This window comes from Dipodomys spectabilis, unplaced genomic scaffold, assembly GCF_019054845.1.
Source record: "Dipodomys spectabilis isolate Male_0828 unplaced genomic scaffold, ASM1905484v1 ptg000480l, whole genome shotgun sequence".
Classification (NCBI taxonomy): domain Eukaryota; kingdom Metazoa; phylum Chordata; class Mammalia; order Rodentia; family Heteromyidae; genus Dipodomys; species Dipodomys spectabilis.
Window position 1 is genome coordinate 2,697,130 of NW_024871157.1, and position 18,830 is coordinate 2,715,959.

At 43.8% G+C, this 18,830-nt stretch overlaps 1 protein-coding gene across 1 annotated transcript in view; it reads right to left on the reverse strand.

Annotated features, from left to right (window-relative positions):
• Positions 1–18,830, reverse strand: part of LOC122098554 (BRCA1 associated protein) — a 38,528-nt gene that overhangs the window by 18,194 nt on the left and 1,504 nt on the right. The window contains exons 2-7 of the mRNA XM_042669031.1: positions 17,414–17,575; positions 15,492–15,687; positions 13,959–14,148; positions 7,223–7,336; positions 5,560–5,708; positions 585–660 (exon numbers count right to left, since the gene is read on the reverse strand). Of these exons, the coding sequence (XP_042524965.1) occupies positions 585–660; positions 5,560–5,708; positions 7,223–7,336; positions 13,959–14,148; positions 15,492–15,687; positions 17,414–17,575 (887 nt within the window). The remainder of the gene's footprint in view (positions 1–584; positions 661–5,559; positions 5,709–7,222; positions 7,337–13,958; positions 14,149–15,491; positions 15,688–17,413; positions 17,576–18,830) is intronic.

Genomic DNA, 18,830 nt, shown 5'->3' on the forward strand with positions numbered 1-18,830 from the left:
CTGTCATGGACGTAAAATCTGAATTAGTTACATAGAAGTATATGATCTTGCTCATTTGGCTTAGGAATGAAATTCAGAGTTGTTTCTATAGGAGTTTTGAAAACGTATGTTTAACTCTGAAATCTGTCTGGTCTCTAAGGAGCTCTGAGTAAACAGAAAAAAAAAAAAAAAACCAACCAAAAACACATCACTGATAAAAGCCCGTCTTTTTTTTTTTTTTTTTGGGTCAGTCGTGGGGCCTGAACTCTGGGTCTGGGCGCTGTCCCTAAGTTCTTCAGCCACAGCACCACTTCTAGCCTTTTCTAGAAGGTGCTGAGAAATTGAATCCAGGGTCTCATGCATGCAGTGCAAGCATTCTACCACTGAGCCACTTTCCCAGCCCACCCAAGTCTTTTAAAAGGATAAAAGAAAATAAAGGCAGAGTTTATGTGGAGTAATATATTTATGTATGCATACACAGTACCTTGCCTTACTCTAGACCAAAAAATAAATAAATAAACCAGTCTCAAAAGAGATCTTAGCTACATTAACCAGGAAAAATATCCTCAGCTGTGTTCATATTCCCTCTGCCACCCATTACTTACTTCCTGGACACCACATTCAAAGCACTTATTTTCTTCTACAGGTTCTGGTGTTTGACAGTACCGGCACACAGGACACCTAACCAGGACAACAAAAGATAATGGTACAAAAGTCAAAACAGGGCTTTAAGCCTCCTTTTTTTTAAAATTTTTTATAAGATTTTTACTATAAAAATACTGTACCGAGGGGTTACAGTTACATGAGCAAGGTAATGAGTACATATCCTATCAAGCATTGTTGCATCCTCCTTTGTTTTTCCCCTCCCATCCCTTCTCTCCCACCTCTACAACTAAACCTTCCCCCCTTCCCCCTACTGTAAAGTTCATTTTCTTTCTTTCTTTTTTTTTTTGGAGTCCAGTCCTGGGGCCAGAACACTGGGCCTGGGCGCTGTCCCTCAGTTCTTCAGCTCAAGGCTAGAGCTCTACCACTTGAGCCACAGTGCCACTTCCAGCTTTTTTCTTTTTGCTTATGTGGTGCTGAGGAATTGAACTCAAGGCCTCATGCATGCAAGGCAGGCACTCTACCACCAAGCTACCTTCCTAGCCCATAAAGTTTGATTTCAACATAGTGTCTTGTACATCTCAGTTACAATGGGTCAACCTGTATTCCCATTTAAGCATTTTATTTTTTCCCTTCCCCTCCCTGTATTAGAGAAGTGTATATACAAGATGCAGGGTACCAACATCAAATGCAGTGAAAACAGAGGTTATGCTGTGGGGTAGGAACACACAAAGAAACAAAAAAATCACATAGTACATTATAAATACATTAGAAACACAATAGCAAGAAAGAAAAAAAAATATTCGTGTCCCTATCTTGGGGTTCATTTTCCTTAACATCATCTTATATGGTCATATGTACATAGCTTGTGACCTATTTTACTTGTCCTACACATATACTAGTTTTTACAAATAAGGGAAACCATGGGACCTATGTTTCTTTGGGCCTGGCTTACTTAATATAATTTTTTCCAAGTCTTTCTACTTCCTAACAAATGGGTAAGTCTCTTTTTTTTATGTACTATTCTTATTTTTTTTCCTATTTTATTATCTTAATGCTTTTTTTTGTGTGTGTTTTTGTTTTTGTATTTTTGGTCAGTCATGGGCCTGAACTCTGGGCCTGTGTGCTGTCCCTCAGCTCTTCAGCTCAAGACTAGTGCTCTACCACTGGAGCCACAGCTCCACTTCCGGCCTTTTCTGCTTACGTGGTGCTGAGGAATAGAACCCAGGGCCTCACGCATGCAAGGCAAGCATTCTACCACTGAGCCACCTTCCCAGCCCTACTTAATGTTTATCATAGCTAAGGGCATGTTATCACATGCATTTGTGAGCTACTTCAAACAAATGAAATAACACAAAATTCTGATAAGGCAGAGAAAAAGAAAAAAATTAATTTGTCGCACATCATTTCCTACTATTCTGACATTAAATGAACAAACAACAGAACGTTTACAAGCTAGCACTAGGACTCCTATGTCCTCATTTCCAAAACATTTAAACGATTAAATACGTATCCTGTCCTTTCTCTATATTTCCTGAGATCTAAAATCTGTAAAGTTACCTTTCTTTTTTTTTCTCTTAAAAGATGGATATGAAGCCAGGCAACAGTGGCTCAAGCCCGTAATCCTAGCTACTCAGGAGGCTGAGATCTGAGGATCACAGAGTTCAAAGCCAGCCCAGGCAACAAAGTGGTGAGACTCTTATCTTCAATAAACCACAATAAAACCGGAAGTGGCGCTGTGGCTCAAGTGGTAGAGCACTCCCTGTGAGCTGAAGAGCGCAGGGACAGCACCTAAGCCCAGAGTTCAAGCCCCACGACGGACCAAAAAAAAAAGATGGATATGAGTTGGGCACTGATGGCTTGTGCCTGTAATCCTAGTTACTCAGGATGTTGAAATCTGAGAATCTCGGTTTAAAGCCAGCCCAGGCAGTAAAGTCTGTGAGACTTTTTTTGGCCTGTCCTAGGGCTTAAACTCAGGGCCTGGGTACTGTCCCTGACCTTCTTTTGCTAAAGAATAGCACTCTAACATTTGAGCCACAGCACCACTTCTGGCTTTTTATGTTTATGTGACAGAGGAATCGAACCCAAGGCTTCATATATGATAGACAAGCACTCTACCACTAAGCCACATTCCCAGTCCTGTAAGACTCTTTTTTATGCCAGTCCTAGGGTTTGAACTCTGGGCCTGGGCGCTGTCCCTCAGGTTTTCAGCTCAAGGCAAGCACTCTACCACTGAGCCACAGCACCACTTCTGGTTTTTCTGATGGTTTATTGGAGATAAGAGTCTTACGGGGGGCTGGGAAGGTGGCGCAGTGGCAGAGTGCTTGCCTTGCATGCATGAGGCCCTGGGTTTGATTCCTCAGCACCACATAAACAAAAAAGAAAAAAGCCAGAAGTGGCTTTGTGGCTCAAGTGGTAGAGCGCTAGCCTTGAGCTGAAGAGCTGAGGGACAGCGCCCAGGCCTAGAATTCAGGCCCCACGACTGGACCCCCCAAAAAAAACCCCAAAAAACTCAGACTTTCTTGCCCAGCTGTCTTCAAACCATAATCCTCAGATCTCTGACTCATGAGTAGCTAGAATTACAGGTATGAGCCACCAGCATCCAGCCCTAAGACTCTTTTTTTTTTTTGTGAAATACTGAACAGAGGGGTTACAATTCCATGGGCAAGATAATGAGTACATTTCTTATCAAGCATTGTAGCCTCCTCCTTTGTTCTCCCTTCCCATCCTCCCCCTGCCCCCCCCCCCCAGCCAATCCTCCCCTCCCCTCCTAAGACTCTTATCTCCAATCAACCACCAGAAAACTGGGAGTGGAGCTGTGGTTGAATATGGCAGAGCACTAGTCTTAAGCAAAAACAGCTGAGGGACAGTGCCCAGGCCCTGAGTTCAAGCCCCAGTACTGATAAAATAAACAATTAAAAAACAAAGACAACAATAAAGCTTCGTGAAATGTTCACAACATCTTGCCTAGCCATGAACATTGCCTACAAGACACCAGAGCTTGGAGTTTTTTAAGTTTTGATAATGAAATCTTTTGGTGCCAGTATTGGGCTTGAACACAGAACCTGGGCATTAACTCTTAGCTTTTTCACTCAAGGCCAAAATTCTACCCTTTGAGCCATCTTGGTTTTTGGGTGGTTAATTGGACATAAGTCTCATGGATTTTCCTGCCTGGGCAGGCTTTGAACTGCAATCCTCAGATCTCAGTCTCTTGGGACTGGCATTACAGGCATGAATCACTGGTGCTGGGTTTATAATCCTTTTCTTAGTTAAGACAAAGTAGTACTGAAGGCTGGTCATGAATATTTTTTGGCCAACAGACCAACATGACACAAAGTCTTTCTGACTCAGACCAAAAGAAAAAAGGCTGACTGAATTGACACACAGAAAAAAAAAAACAAAAAACCCTCAAGGTATAACTAGTATTGGCTTGTTTCCCAGCTGAGTCAAGAAGATGAGAAAAGGAAACATGCAGGAACACTAAGTTCTCACTTCGTTCTCCTGAGACAAAGCTGGAGGATCCAGATTGTCTCTTCAAGCATCAAAACGAAGACAGAAGGGCCGGGGGTGTGGCTCAGTGGTGGAATAACTGCTTAGCATGTGTGAGGCCCTGGGTTCCATTCTCAATACCCAAACTAGTGGGCAGGAGAAACCAAAGACAAGCTGGAAGGGTTAACAGGAATGGCAGCTGGTCAGTGGTGAGCAGTTCTGTGCGTCAAAGGTGGAAACCAGCTCTGTGTCATTCCTTCTGTGTGTGTGGTGCCTGGGAAGGCTAGATAAGAAAACAAAACTAATTTTGAAATTGAATTCAGATTAGATCCGTGCCAGAATGATCTTTCTGGAATTTAAATCTGGTGGTGAGAATGTAAAAGGCAAAACAAACTTATTTGTAGCATACAATAGTTTATTATAGGCCATCTCATGGGTTGATTAGAATATAGTTAGCAGTTTATGAAATGGCTCCTGCCTCCCTTGCCAAAAATACTCCAATTCTGTCTTCTCTGTATTGTGGTTTCTGTGGACTTCCACTCCTCCTCACTTCTGGACTTGAGAATAGAATCCTTTTCCTTCCCATGCATGCCCTCCCGCAATGGCCTTCCCTTGCTCCTCATCCAACTCCCACCATCCTTGCAATACCACTTCTCTGTGGCACTGGCGGTTTAGGTACCACATCTTAGATTATAAGGCTGCACACTATGAAGGGTGTGATGTCACACTTAATTGGGCATCTATCTATTTTTCTCTCTGTACATGGAAGCCGCAAGGGCCAGCACTTATACTCCTTTTTTTTTGTAGATTGTGGGGCTTGAACTCTGGGCCTGGGCTCTGTCCCTCAGCTCTTCAGCTCAAGGCAAGCACTCTACCACTTGAGCCACAGTGCCACTTCCAGTTTTTCTGGTGGTTTATTGGAGATAAGAGTCTCATGGAATTTCCTGCCTGGGCTGGCTTTGAACTGTGATCCTCACATGTCAGCCTCCTCCTGAGTAGCTAGGATTACAGGTGTGAGCCACCGGTGCCCGGCTACTAATACACCTTTTGAACTATGTCTCACAGTGCATGTTATGAAGGTATAATCTAACTTGAAGTAGGAAGAATACAAAGTACAGGTGCCAATGCAGTTCTTTGCAGCACTGACTTCTACAATAAAGGCCACTTGTATGCTATAAGAAGAACATGTAGTTGTGTGCCTCATACCTGTTGACTGCCAGTGTCCCTGGCCACTCCACCCAAGGCATCAAAGCCCAGGCTTTGCTCTTGGGAGGAAATAACAAGTGTGATGCTGCCTTAAGAAGTCCATAAGGATCCAGTCAGCACCTCCACTAGTGTAAGAACGCAGACCTGCTTGTGAAGGGAGGACAGGAGAGAAGGAGGAGCCTCTGCTCTTCTGGGGCCAGGTTTGTGGAGTGGAACATGTGAGGTGGTTCACTTGTTCAAAAGGGCACGAGGCTGGCTATGTGGGGGCAGCGCTGCACTCACGTGGTGTCGTCCCAGCGCTGCAGGCACTGGCTGTGAAAGCTGTGGTTACAGAGCGTGGTGAGGATGCCGTTCACAGACTCATCCATGCGCTCCAGACACACCGTGCACTTGGGGAGCTCGGTCAGGTCCATCACAGGGAGGCTGGCGCCCTGCAGGGAGACATCTTACATAAACCCCACTCCCCCTCGCCCCTTAGCCATCTCTCTTGTGACTCCCAACAAGGCATTTTCACACTGTCTACTCTGGGCAGACAGACTGAATGGGCAATGCGGAGTGCCATTTCCACTCACTCGCTATACTGGGCCCTGGGAACACAGGGGATGTGCCGGCTGTGCACGGCAGCTTCTTCACCCTAGGAAGGCGCTTTGGCCACAGCAGACTTAACTTACCAACCTAGAGTGGGGCCGACCCCAGCTCTGACCTGCAATGTCTATGACGATGACAGAAGCCAAAGGAATGAAAGGAGAAGTGCAAGGAGTGGGGATGGCTATCCACAGTAAACAATATCTCAACACAGTCTGTTTAGTGTCCCAGGACTGACAATGCTGACGTCATTTCTTTTTCTTTCTTTTTTTTTTTTTGGCCAGTCATGGGGCCTGAACTCTGGGTCTGGGCGCTGTCCCTCAGCTCTTCAGCTCAAGGCTAGCGCTCTACCACTTGAGCCACAGCGCCACTTCCAGCTTTTTCTGTTTATGTGGTGCTGAGGAATCAAACCCAGGGCCTCATGCATGCAAGGCAAGTATTCTACCACTAAGCCACCTTCCCAGACTGCTGATGTTATTTCTTTGTGCATTTAGCACATTCTTATTGAATCCTTGCTGGGTGTGCCACACAGCAACTGAGAGGAACAATGGTGAGTAAAACCAAATTTGGTGCGGGGTGAGGGAGGGGTGACACAGTAATAGAGTAAGATTGATTGGAAGCATGTGGAAATGTAACAATATCCCCCTACGTATAACTCATGTGAGCTAATTTAAAAAAAAAAAAAAAGGTAGGCGAGAACAGGTAGCTCACACCTATAAACCTAGCTACTCAGGAGGCTGAGATCTGAGGATCACAGTTTGGAGTCAACCCGGGAGAAAAGTCTGTAAGACTTTTTTTTTGGTTGGTCGTGGGGCTTGAACTCTGTGCCTGGGCGCTGTCCCTAAGCTCTTCAGCTCAAGGCGAGCGCTCTACCACTTGAGCTACAGCGCCACTTCTGGTTTCCTGGTGGTTTATTGGAGATAGGAGTCTCACGGTCTCTCCTGCCCGGGCTGGCTTTGAACCACGATCCTCAGATCTCAGCCTCCTGAGTAGCTAGGATTACAGGCGTGAGCCACCAGCGCCCGGCTTCTGTAAGACTCTTATATCCAATTATTCATCAAAAAAGCCAGAAGTAGAGCCTTGGCTTAAGTGGTAGCGAGTTAGCCTTTAGCACAAAAGCTCAGGACAGTGTCCAGGACCTGAGTTTAAGCCCTGGAACTGAGAAAAAAGGAAAAAGAAAACTTCTACTTGTTAGCAAATTACTGTCCCTTCTTGCTTTCTTCTAGCTCCCTGGTAACAACTATACACCTACTTTCTATCTCTATGGTATTCCTTTCTGGACCTTTTTACGCTATCTCAGCATCCAATGTTGTACCCATAGTCTACATTTATAACCCATCACAGGCATCCTTGTACTTACGTCTTCAGATTTCAGCACTTCGGCTCTTTCCACATAGACCAGCTGGCAAACGTCATCTTCTATGGAGTTGAACTGGCGGCCATTACATGCCATATAAAAACTGTCTGCATCAGCCTGTATATACAAATGGGGAAAAGGGAAAAATTAAGACAGATATACCGAAAATATGCTTTATATTTAAGATGCATGACCTCTGCTATTCTTCTCATCCATTTAAGAAATCTATACTTAGAAGAAAAAGCAATCACTAGAAGTAATATGTCCTGCAGCAAGCTGGTAAACTGACTGAACTCTGAAGGTCGATATTCTATGTCCTGACTGTTTCCTGAGCCACGAACTGCCAGAAGGTACAGGAGTGCCACACGTAGGCAGCTAGCACAATGTTACTAGTCTACCAGCCATGTACATTTATCTTGATCCTTTTTCCCATCCAGTCATCACTTACAGATGAGAAAATACTTCTGCAAAGCCTGGACTCAAATCACAAATGATTTGTATGGAGAGAATTTATTTTATAAAAATGTCAGCATTTGTGTTAAAAAAAAAAAAAAAAAAGAAACCAAAGGACTGGTATGGGATGAAAAACCAACTCCTCTTCACTAATCCAAGTGGGAGTAGTAATATAGGGGAACTGGGTGAGGATCCCCTCAGGAGAGACTAGTATCAGAAGCAAAACTCACAGTGAAGGTCAAGAGATCTAAGACAACCAGACAACCAACCTTTAAGACACGAAGCACTGCAGGTACACCTGCAAAGACAAATGCCCATTTATAAGCAAGGACTTAGAAAGCTACAGACAGATGGTTTCAGTTTTAAACTCAGCTTCTGCAGCAAAGCCACAGCTTGTCTGCATCACTCTCACATGGACAAGCCCTATCAATGGGAACAAGCTGCTTGGGGTGACTGAGGATTTTCAAAGAGACCACTGTACTGCCATCCTCTACCAAGACATTCCAGGCTGAGCCAAGCAGGGAGTCCTGATTGGCCACTCTCACAGGGTTCTGAGTCTCAGCCACTGTAAGCTTCTTGAGTATCCAGTGAGGTAATTCCACATGGATTTAGTTATTTATATACTCTTAACATGACCAAGTGAGCTATGTTAAACCTCTGAGGAAGGATGAGCAGTTCTGCAGGTGAGGGGTGGAGAGGTGTTGCCTGAAGGAAATAACCCATGCACCGGTTATAGTACAGGGCTATGTAAAGCAGGTTGCTGGAATACACATTTTTTAAAATAATAAGAAGAAGCAACCTACAGAGCAATGGCTTTTCACTGAGATGCCACTGGATTGACATGCCAAGGAAACCAACCTGCAAGTCAGGCTCAGATCAGCACTTCAGGCCTGCAGCACCAGCAGGCGCTGGCTACAATGCAAGGAAAGGAAAACCCCTCTGGAGCAGAGCTCTGGAAATGTTTACCAAGTGACCAAGCATCATCACGAGAAGAGAAAGGCAAGAGACCAAACCTACTCAACACCTGAAAAATCATTTTCTTGGAAGTTGTTGATCTGCAGTAAATAAAGGTAGTGTGTATGTGTTTGTGTGTGTGTGTGTGTGTCCTGGAGCTTGAACTTGGGGCCTGTGTGCTATCCTTGAACTTCTTTGCTCAACACTAGTACTCTGCCACTTGAGTCACAGTTTTAGAGCTTTTTGGTAGTTAATTGGAGGTAAGAAGCTCATGGAGGGGCTGGGAATGTGGCTTAGTGGTAGAGTGCTTGCCTAGCATGCATGAAGCTCTGGGTTCAATTCTTCAATACCACGTACACAGAAAAAGCCAGAAGTGGCACTGTGGTTCAAGTAGTAGAGTGCTAGCCTTGAGCACAGAGAGGCTCAAGGACAGTGCCCAGGCCCTGAGTTCAAGCTCCAGGACCAGCAAAAAATAGAGTCTCATGGACTTTTCTGCTTAGGCTTGTTCTGAACCACAATCCTCAGGTAACAGCCTCCTGAGTAGCTAGGATTACAGATGTGAGCCACTGGCACCTGGTCTTTATTTTTGGTCAGTCATTGGGCTTGAACTCTGGGCCTGGGCACTGTCCTTCAGCTCTTCGGCTCAAGGCTAGTGCTCTACCACTTGAGCCATAATGCCACTTCGCATTTTCTGGTCATTAAAGTCTCATGGACTTTTCTGCCTGGGCTGACTCTGAACTGTGATTCTCAGATCTCAGCCTACTAAGTATCTAGGATACATGTGTGAGTCACTGGTGCCGGGTGCACATGCACTGTCGCTGTCTCGCTGTCTTTCTCTCTCTATATATATATTTTGTCGGTCATGGAGCTTGAACACTGTTCCTGGGCGCTGTCCCTCAGCTCTTCAGCTCAAGGCTAGCGCTCTACCACTTGAGCCACAGTGCCACTTCTGGCTTTTTCTGCTTATGTGGTGCTTAGGAATCGAACCCAGAGCATCATGCATGCAAGGCAAGCACTCTACCACTGAGCCACCTTCCCAGCCCCTATATTTATGTTTTAAGACATGGTCTTGCTATGTAGTTAGAGGCTTGCCTCTAAGTCCAGTTCTAGGATTATAGGCATGCACCATCATACTCAGCACAAATGTACTTAAAAAAAAAAGACAACATCTACAAACAACTGAGATTTCCAATTTAAAATCTCAGCATCAGAATGTAGCCTCACTTGCAGCATATTTTCTTAGCACCTACTATGTGCTAGGCGCTATGCTCAACTCTAGAAAGAGAACAAAGCACATATAGTTCCGGCTTCAACTCATGTCAAAATAGAATAAAAGCTTGAAGCCAACTGTACAGGACAAGTCAGTAACTTTTAATGTTTACATTACATGTAGCTAAAACTTAAACTGAACAGTTGTTTTCTCCTTGTGCCTGAACTCAAAAAAAGACAAATTAGTTACGATCTAGACTCCTTTAATGTCAGGGTCAAAGACATATTTAGCTTCTCAAAAAAGGGTACAAAAAAAAAAAAGAATAAAAAAAGGAGGTAGCGCTGTGGCTCAAGTGGTAGAGCACTAGCTTTAAGCTGAAGAGCTGAGGGACAGTGCTCAGCCCCAAAGTTCAAGCCCCATGACCGACCAAAAAAAAAAAAAAAAAAAGGGTACAAAAAAGGAGCACATCTGGGGCATAGAAAAAAAAGGGTACAAATACAATCTGATTCTAATTTCTTTTCATTTCCTCCATGTGTCCACTGATGGTGCCAATGCTATCAACTCAGGAGCTATCAGTGAAGAAGAGAGCAAGCAGGCTTTGAGTCACTACTGCATTTCACCCAGAAGGTTCTGTGGCTGGCTAGAAAGGTAATAGCAATGTCCCTAAAGACACAACCACTTAGTGACTGGCAAGATGGAACTGCTTATCCAAGGCCAACTCAGGAAGGCAGTTCACCAATGAGTTGAGAGAAGAGATAACTTTGGACAAAGCTGTATTTTAAGAACAAATTCAGTGTTCAAAGTCAATAGGATGGGTGGCTGTGGCTCACGCCTATAATCCTAGCTACTTAGGAAGTTGAGATCTAAAGAATTCCGGTTTGAAACCAGCCCAGACAGGAACATCTGTGAGACCTTTTTTGTCTTTTTGCCAGTCCTGGGGCTTGAACTCTTGGCCTAGGCACTGTCCTGAGCTTCTTTTTGCTCAAGGCTAGCACTCTACTACTTGAGCCATGGTGCCACTGCTGCCTTTTTCTGTGTATGTGGTACTAAGGAATCAAATCCAGGGCTTCCTGCATGCTAGGCACGCACTCCACCACTAAGCCACATTTCCAGTCCTGTGAGACTCTTTATCTTCAATTAACCAGCAAAAAGCCAGAAAGGTAGAGCAGCAGCTTCAGGGAAAAAAAAAGAAGTTCAGGGATAGGCCCTGAATTCAAGCCCCAGGACCAGCACTAAATGAACCTAAGGATAGGACAGCTGTTTGGATAATATGAATAGTATCTAATGTTAACTTCCAAGTCTTGAAGTTTATCTTATTATTATTTCAGAGCCTAGGTGCTGTCCCTGAGCTAGACTCTACCACTCTGGTTTTCTGGTGGTTAATTGGAGATAAAGAGTCTTGTGGACTTTCCTGGCTTTGAACCGTGACTCTCAGATCTCAGCCTCCTGAGTAGCTAGGAATAAAGGCTTGAGCCACCAGCACGGGCAAAGCTTATTATTACTGTTATTTTTAAACTTTTTTTTTTGTCATGGGGCTTGAACTCTGGGCCTGGGCACTATCCTTCAGCTCTTTAGCTTAAGACTAGTGCTTTACCACTTGAGCCACAGCAGCACTTCTGATTTTCTGGGTGGTTTATTGGAGATAAAGAGTCTCACAGACTTTTCCTGCCTGGGCTGGCTTTGAACCGTGATCTTTAGATCTCAGCCTCCTAAGCAGCTAGGATTGTAGGCATGAGCCACTGGTGCCCAACAAATAAATAAATAAATACATGAAAATAAAATTGTTTCTGTAAAGGTGATGTACAGAGGGGTTACAGTTGTTTAATTCAGGTAATGAGTATATTTGTTTTTGAAAAGTGTCACCTCTTTCCTCATTTTCTCCTGATCCCACTATCTTATTTTTTTTTCTTTTTTTTTGTCAGTCGTGGGGCTTGAACTCTGGGCCTGGGCGCTGTCCCTCAGCTCTTCAGCTCAAGGCGAGCGCTCTACCACTTGAGCTACAGCGCCACTTCCGGTTTTCTGGTGGTTTATTGGAGATAGGAGTCTCACGGTAAAGCCACCAGCGCCCGGCTTTATCTTATTCTTATATACGATAAGCATACATGTTCATAAGAATGAGTTAAGTAAAACCCCACTGGAGGACTGAGGAGTCTAATTAGGAAATGAAATGGCATGGATAGTATCAAAAAGTGTCTACAACAACACACAGACACTTTCAAAAACTAAAACAAGGATTCTAGGCATTCACACACAAACAGACTTAAGGAGGATATCCTTAGGGGAGAGAAGCAAAAGTGTAACTTCTCTGAACATTTAAAATATATTTATTGCCGGGCGCTGGTGGCTCACGCCTGTAATCCTAGCTACTCAGGAGGCTGAGATCTGAGGATCGCGGTTCCAAGCCAGCCCAGGCAGGAGAGACCGTGAGACTCCTATCTCCAATAAACCACCAGGAAACCAGAAGTGGCGCTGTAGCTCAAGTGGTAGAGCGCTCGCCTTGAGCTGAAGAGCTGAGGGATAGTGCCCAGGCCCAGAGTTCAAGCCCCACGACCGACCAAAAAAAAAAAAAAAAAAAATATATATATATATATATATATATATATTTATTAACATGGCAACATGTTTTATTTGTTATTGTTCTTTTTCCTTATTGGTCATGAGGCTTGAACTCAGGAGCTGGGTGCTGTCCCTGAGCTTCTTTGCTCAAGGTTAGTACACAACCACTTTCAGTCATAGTGCAACTTCTAGTTTTTCTGGCGGTTAATTAGAGATAAGTCTCATGGACATTTGTGCCCAGGCTGGCTTTGAATGGCAATCCTCAGATCTCAGCCTCCTATGTGTAGCTAGGATTATAGGCATGAGCCACCAGTGCAACATGTTTTTTTTGTTGTTGTTGTTATTGTTGTTGGTCGTGGTGATGGTGTTTTTGATTTTTTTTTTTTAGGGGGAATATAGAAAGCGAGGAAGGAAGGGTGAGTAAATACAATCATACTGTTCAGTATGTACTATGTGGAAAATGACCTATGTAACTTATAGGCAGGGATGGGTGGGGGAAACTAGGGGAAAGCAAAGGAAGGGGTGTCATTGTCCACAAAAAGAAATGTATGTATTCATTACCTGACATCCAATCGTAACCCCTCTGGTACAACACCTTAGTAACAATTACTTAAAAATAACAACAAAACAACTAAACCTAAAACATCATCTATTTACCAGTGGTTCTAGCTGTTAATTCTACTGATTTCCAATCTGACCTGTCAAGCATCCCTAACACTCCAAGAAATGTATCTTTTTTTTTTTGGTCCGGTTGTGGGGCCTGAACTCTGGGCCTGGGCGCTGTCCCTCAGCTCTTCAGCTCAAGTCTAGTGTTCTACCACTTGAGCAACAGCGCCACTTCCGGCTTTTTTCCTTTTGTTTATGTGGTGCTGAGGAATCGAACCCAGGGCCTCATGCATGCAAGGCAAGCGCTCTACCACTGAGCCATCTTCCCAGCCCTCCAAGAAATGTTAAAAAGAAAATTCCTTCTACTATCACAATTTTTTTTTTAAGGATATTTTTGTGCCAGTACTGGGGCTTGAACTCAGCTCAAGGCCTGGGTGCTTTTTTGCTCAAGGCTGGTGTTCTACCACTTGAGCCACATTTGACTTCTAGCTTTCTGCTGGTTAACTCAGATTTGTCTGCCCTCAAGGACTGGTCTGGAACTGTGAACCTCAGAGCTTAGCCTTCTTGAATAGCTAAGACTGCAGACACGAGCCACCAGTGCCTGCCCAGAAAGGATTTTATTTTTCTAAATGTGTCAAAGAGCACCTTGTGAAAGAAGGAGTGATGGCAAATAATGTGATGGTATCAACTCCAAGTCTGGAAACTACTGCCTCACTGCACTAGAGACCATTGGATGAGAAAACTAGCCCCCGGACCCATACCTACTCGGCTGCGTGGAAAGTCACGGGTACGACCTATAACTGTACTTCCACAAATTGGGAGATATAGTTACAGCACAGTCCCTTAGAAGATCTGTATGTCAAGAGCCTTAGGTGCAAAATGTCAATCACACATAGCTAATATCATACAGTTTATAAACAGTTTCTGTGGCAAAGAGATTTTTAAGATCTTAACTTTTACCTGTGCACTAAACTTTATCAGCACCATATATTGATTTGGAGTAGAGTCTCTGATGATTTTCATTTGTTCAATTACTTCATTAAATGGGGCGACAAACTTCATAAGGTCATGACTGGTCATTGTAGCAGGGACTGTGAGAATACACAGCATGGCACTGCGCCTCACATCTTCTTTTAAGGAGGTCATCTTACTAATGAGACAATAATTAGACTGTCTTCAATAGATGAGGCGTGGTTAGTTCAGATAACACTAATCAGACAACTCTTATGCCCAATAACAGGAAAAAAAAAACTTGTCATATCGCACAAATCAACTTGAACAGCTTAAACTAGATGAATGAATGTAAAATCCCTTACATATACCTGCATTAGATTTTAAGGCAAGCTTTGAAATATTCCATATTATACATCCCCACAAGAATTTTCTGTCTTTAGTTAAAGGCTCGTTGGGGTAATGAATTTGCACGAGCAAATTCACAATTTTTTTCCTCTTTTTTGTTGGTCATGAGGCTTGAACTCTGGGCCTGGGCGCTGTCCCTCAGCTCTTCAGCTCAAGGCTAGCGCTCTACCACTTGGGCCACAGCGCCACTTCTGGCTTTGTCTGTTTATGTGGTGCTGAGGAAATCAAACTCAGGGCCTCGTGCATGCGAAGCAAGCGCTCTGCCACTGAGCCACCTTCCTAGCCCTTCTCTTAATTTTTGAATCATAATCTCTTGTTGGGTAAGTTAGAAATACAACCCTAGCTAGTGACATCTCTTAAAAGGTCTAGAAGCAAAGAGACTCTAAATCTAAATCTGTAAGACAATTCTAAACCTTGAGGATATGACTAAAGGTAACAGCAACTGTTACTGGGTTAGAACAGATTAGACACACCTCCACGAGGCAACTTGCTTTTGAAATACTGCAAGCTCACTTGAGAGCTATGAGCCAAAATGGCTGCTTGAATAGTCACTGTTTTCCCAGGAGGGACCTGGCAAACAGACAAGGACAAGGATAGCCTTTGAACATCAGCTACCAATTATCCAAGGAGCTGATAGCCTAGCTTGCAGAATACCTAGCCAAATGCTTCCTTTCCTTGGGTGTCCAGAAAAGGATAAAAATAAACAATCAAAATACAACTAGTTAACTGGCCTCCCTTACTCTAGTGAAGATTTGGTGGAACCTGAGGCTACAAAGATGCTGTGGATCATCTCCTTTCCTTGCTTTATCATTCTTCCCTTCAATTCACTAACCATTGCCATGCCTACCTGCCTAGAGAACACTTCCTAGGCATTATCTTAAGTACATCTACACATTTCTTCTATAAGGGAAAGGTTTGACACATTCACAAGATCAAGGAAATGTAAAACATCTAAGAATTCTGTAATACACAATCCATGAAAGTACTGTCTCTCTGAAACTCCAACTACCCATCCCCGGCTCCCTGCTCACCCCCAACCCCACCCCCAACCAAGAAGACCAAGAGAGTTTCTCTGCCCAAATGCAAAACACAAACAACACAGACCAACCCAGAAGGAGAAAAAGTTTTTCTTACTTCGTCTTGTATAGGTGCATAATACCATGAACTATTTCAACGGAAGGATTTCCACTGAAGAATGAAATCTGGTCTGGAAGCTGTTTGGATGGAGAATCAGGAGCTGTATTTAAGCATTCTTTACTTTGATCTCGGCTTCTCTGTGCAGTTGGAGATACATCTGAAGACTTTTCTTCCATTGTATCTTTTAGCTCATCTTTCACAAATCAAAAATCAACAGATTACAAATAGCTGGAAACATGCTGAAGGACTTTAATTAGGTTAAGAGTTCAAGTCAGAACAAAGTATGGGAAAACTGTAACATGCCACATCAAAAACAATATTCAAAGAACAGCCATGTTGATGGTATCCCAACTTTAAAGTTTTCTTTAGCCCATATCCCATATCCAGGTCAACTCTTACATCCAGCAGTGCTACAATACAGGCAGGCATCTTCCATCACATTTCCTAAGTGGGACAGGGCTATTAAAGTCCAGACCTACAAGCTCTGCCCACACAACTGCTCAAGAGGCAGCACATTCCCTCCACCTCAGCTGGAATGAGCTGGCAGAAGATGCACTTCATGATCTGCTGGACTTAAGTGGAAAGAAGTTCTCTACCACCAGCTAGAGCAGCAAATCCAGTGTGGTACGACTAATCAATTTTTCTTTTTCCTGGGCTTGGGCTTGAACTCTGGGCCTGGGTGCTGTCCCTGGGCTCATTTTTCCCAAGACTAGCATTCTACCACTTAAGCCACTGTGCCACTTTTGGATTTTACTGTGATTAATTGGAGATAAGAGTCTCACAAGCTGATTTTAAACCATGATTCTCAAATCTTAGCTTCCTCAGTAAGCTAGGATTACAGGCATGAGCCAGCAGCACCTGGCCTACTGATCCATTTCTATTTCATTTTATTGATAGAGTGATTGAGCTGGTACCAGGAGTTTAACTCAAGGGCTTGAACTCTCACTTTAGTAAAAAGGCCTTTTCACTCATGGCTGGTACTCTACCACTTGAACTATAACACGAATCTAGCTTTCTTGCTAACTTGAGAGAGTCTCTCAGACTTTTCTGTGCAGGCTGGCTTAGAAACTTGATTTCAGCCACTTGAACTGTTAGGATTACAGGCGTGACAATGAGTGGTCAGGTCATCTTAATTTTTGAGACAGTGTCTTGCTATGCTGCCAGGGCTGGCTTTGAACTCCTAGGCTCAGCCTCCCAAGTAATTGGGTCTACAGGCTTGAGTCACCATGCCTGGCTTTAGGTTTATTAACCTAACATAAAGAACACAGGTAGAGAAAGGTAAAAGTATGCTAGAGGTCAACATCTTGGCCTTACCAAGTATGTATAAAACATTTCACAGCCGGGCGCTGGTGTCTCACGCCTGTAATCCTAGCTACTCAGGAGGCTGAGATCTGAGGATCACAGTTCAAAGCCAGCATGGGCAGGAAAGACTGTGAGAGTCCTATCTCCAATAAACCACCAGAAAACCAGAAGTGGCGCTGTAGCTCAAGTGGTAGAGCACTTGCCTTGAGCTGAAGAGCTGAGGGGACAGGGTCCAGGCTCAGAGTTCAAGCCCCATGACCGCCAAAAAACAAACAAACAAACAAAAAAAACCATTTCACAAGCCAGGCTCTGGTGGCTCACACCTGTAATCCTAGCTATTCAGGAGGCTGAGATCTGAGGATTGCAGTTCAAAGCCAGCCCAGGCAGGAAAGTCTGTGAAATTCTTATCTCCAATAAACCCCCAGAAAACCAGAAGTAGTGCTATGGCTCAAGTGGTAGAGCACTAGCCTTGAGCTGAAGAGTGGAGGGACAGTGCCCAGACCCAGAGTTCAAACCCCACAACCAACAAAAACAAAAAACAAACAACAACAACAACAACAACAAAAACAAAATAAAGTCACATTACAACAAAGAATCCAGGGTTTTCCACGGCATACCTGGGTTTGCCTTCATGGTTTCAATGATCACATCTGTCATTTCCCGACGGCCAAGGTGCTGATGAATGATAGCTGCTTTCTCCCCGGGTGACTTCCCTTCTAAACAAGCTACAGCTGAAGCCAATGTCTTCTTTTTGATCTCTTCATCAGACATTTCCCCAGCTAAAGAACACATGAATCATTAATACCGATAATGAAACAAGTTCCTCTCCATTTTCAATTTACCTATAGATGCGTTTCCTTTTTCTCTCTGATGGTCCCTTCACCCTCATAAATGATACACCTCTGGGATTTACACAGTACTCTCAACAAACAATCAACAGTCAGTACAATAAACTGAGAAATGCAGGCTGTTAAATCATATGCTTTCACATTAATCAGGCTGAAGCTTGCCTGAAAAATGAAATTCCTGAGTTCAAACTCCAATATGACCAAAAGAATCTAAAAGTTTTCTACAGTGGCCAGGAGCTAGTGGCTCACGCCTATAATCCCAGATACTCGGAAGGCTGAGATCTGAGGATCACAGTTCAAAGCCAGCCTGGGCAGGAAAGTCCATGAGATTCTTATCTCCACTCTACCACCAGAGAACTGGAAGTGGTGCTGTGGCTTAAGTGGTAGAATGCTAGTCTTGAGCTGAAGAGCTGAGGCATAGTGCCCAGGCCCAGAGTTCAAGTCCCATGACCGACAAAAAAAAAAAAAAGTTTCTACAGTGATTATGAGTAAACTAACATATGGGTAATACCTGAGAAACTGAGACCCTGGTGTGAAATCTAAGCTTAAGGTAGTTTGTTCGTTAATAGAAACCCTTTACAAGTCATAGTCCTAAACATCCTGGATACTAGTGGCTCACACCTGTAAAGCTAGTCTGAGATCTGAGCACAGTTCAAAGCCAGCCAGGCTTTGTTTAAAATTAATGGAACACATAAAACGAAAAAGGAATCCAGACGTGACTAAAATACCCTTCATATCATAACAGCTGTCAGAATACAGACTAGCTTGTGTCTTCCAGATACCACTAGAATTTGTTGAATGACTCTATAACTGACCCATGTAGATGTCAATTTAGTTTACTTTCAAAACTGAGGGGAACCTTGGAACCCTTGAAAGATGCTCATAAACCTCACTGAACTCATACTCAGTGGTGACCAGCCTAGGCAACATAGTGCCAAACACATAAGAAAATCACGTTTAGCTGGGCGCTAGTGGCTCACGCCTGTCATCCTAGCTACTCAGGAGGCTGAGATCTGAGGATCATGGTTCAAAGCCAGCTGGGGCAGCAGAGTCTGTGAGACTCTTATCTCCAATAAACCACTAGAAAACTGGAAGTGGTGCTATAGCTCAAGTGGTAGAGTGCTCATCTTGAGCTTAAGAGCATAGGGACAGCACAGCGCTCAAGCCCAGAGTTCAAGCCTCACGA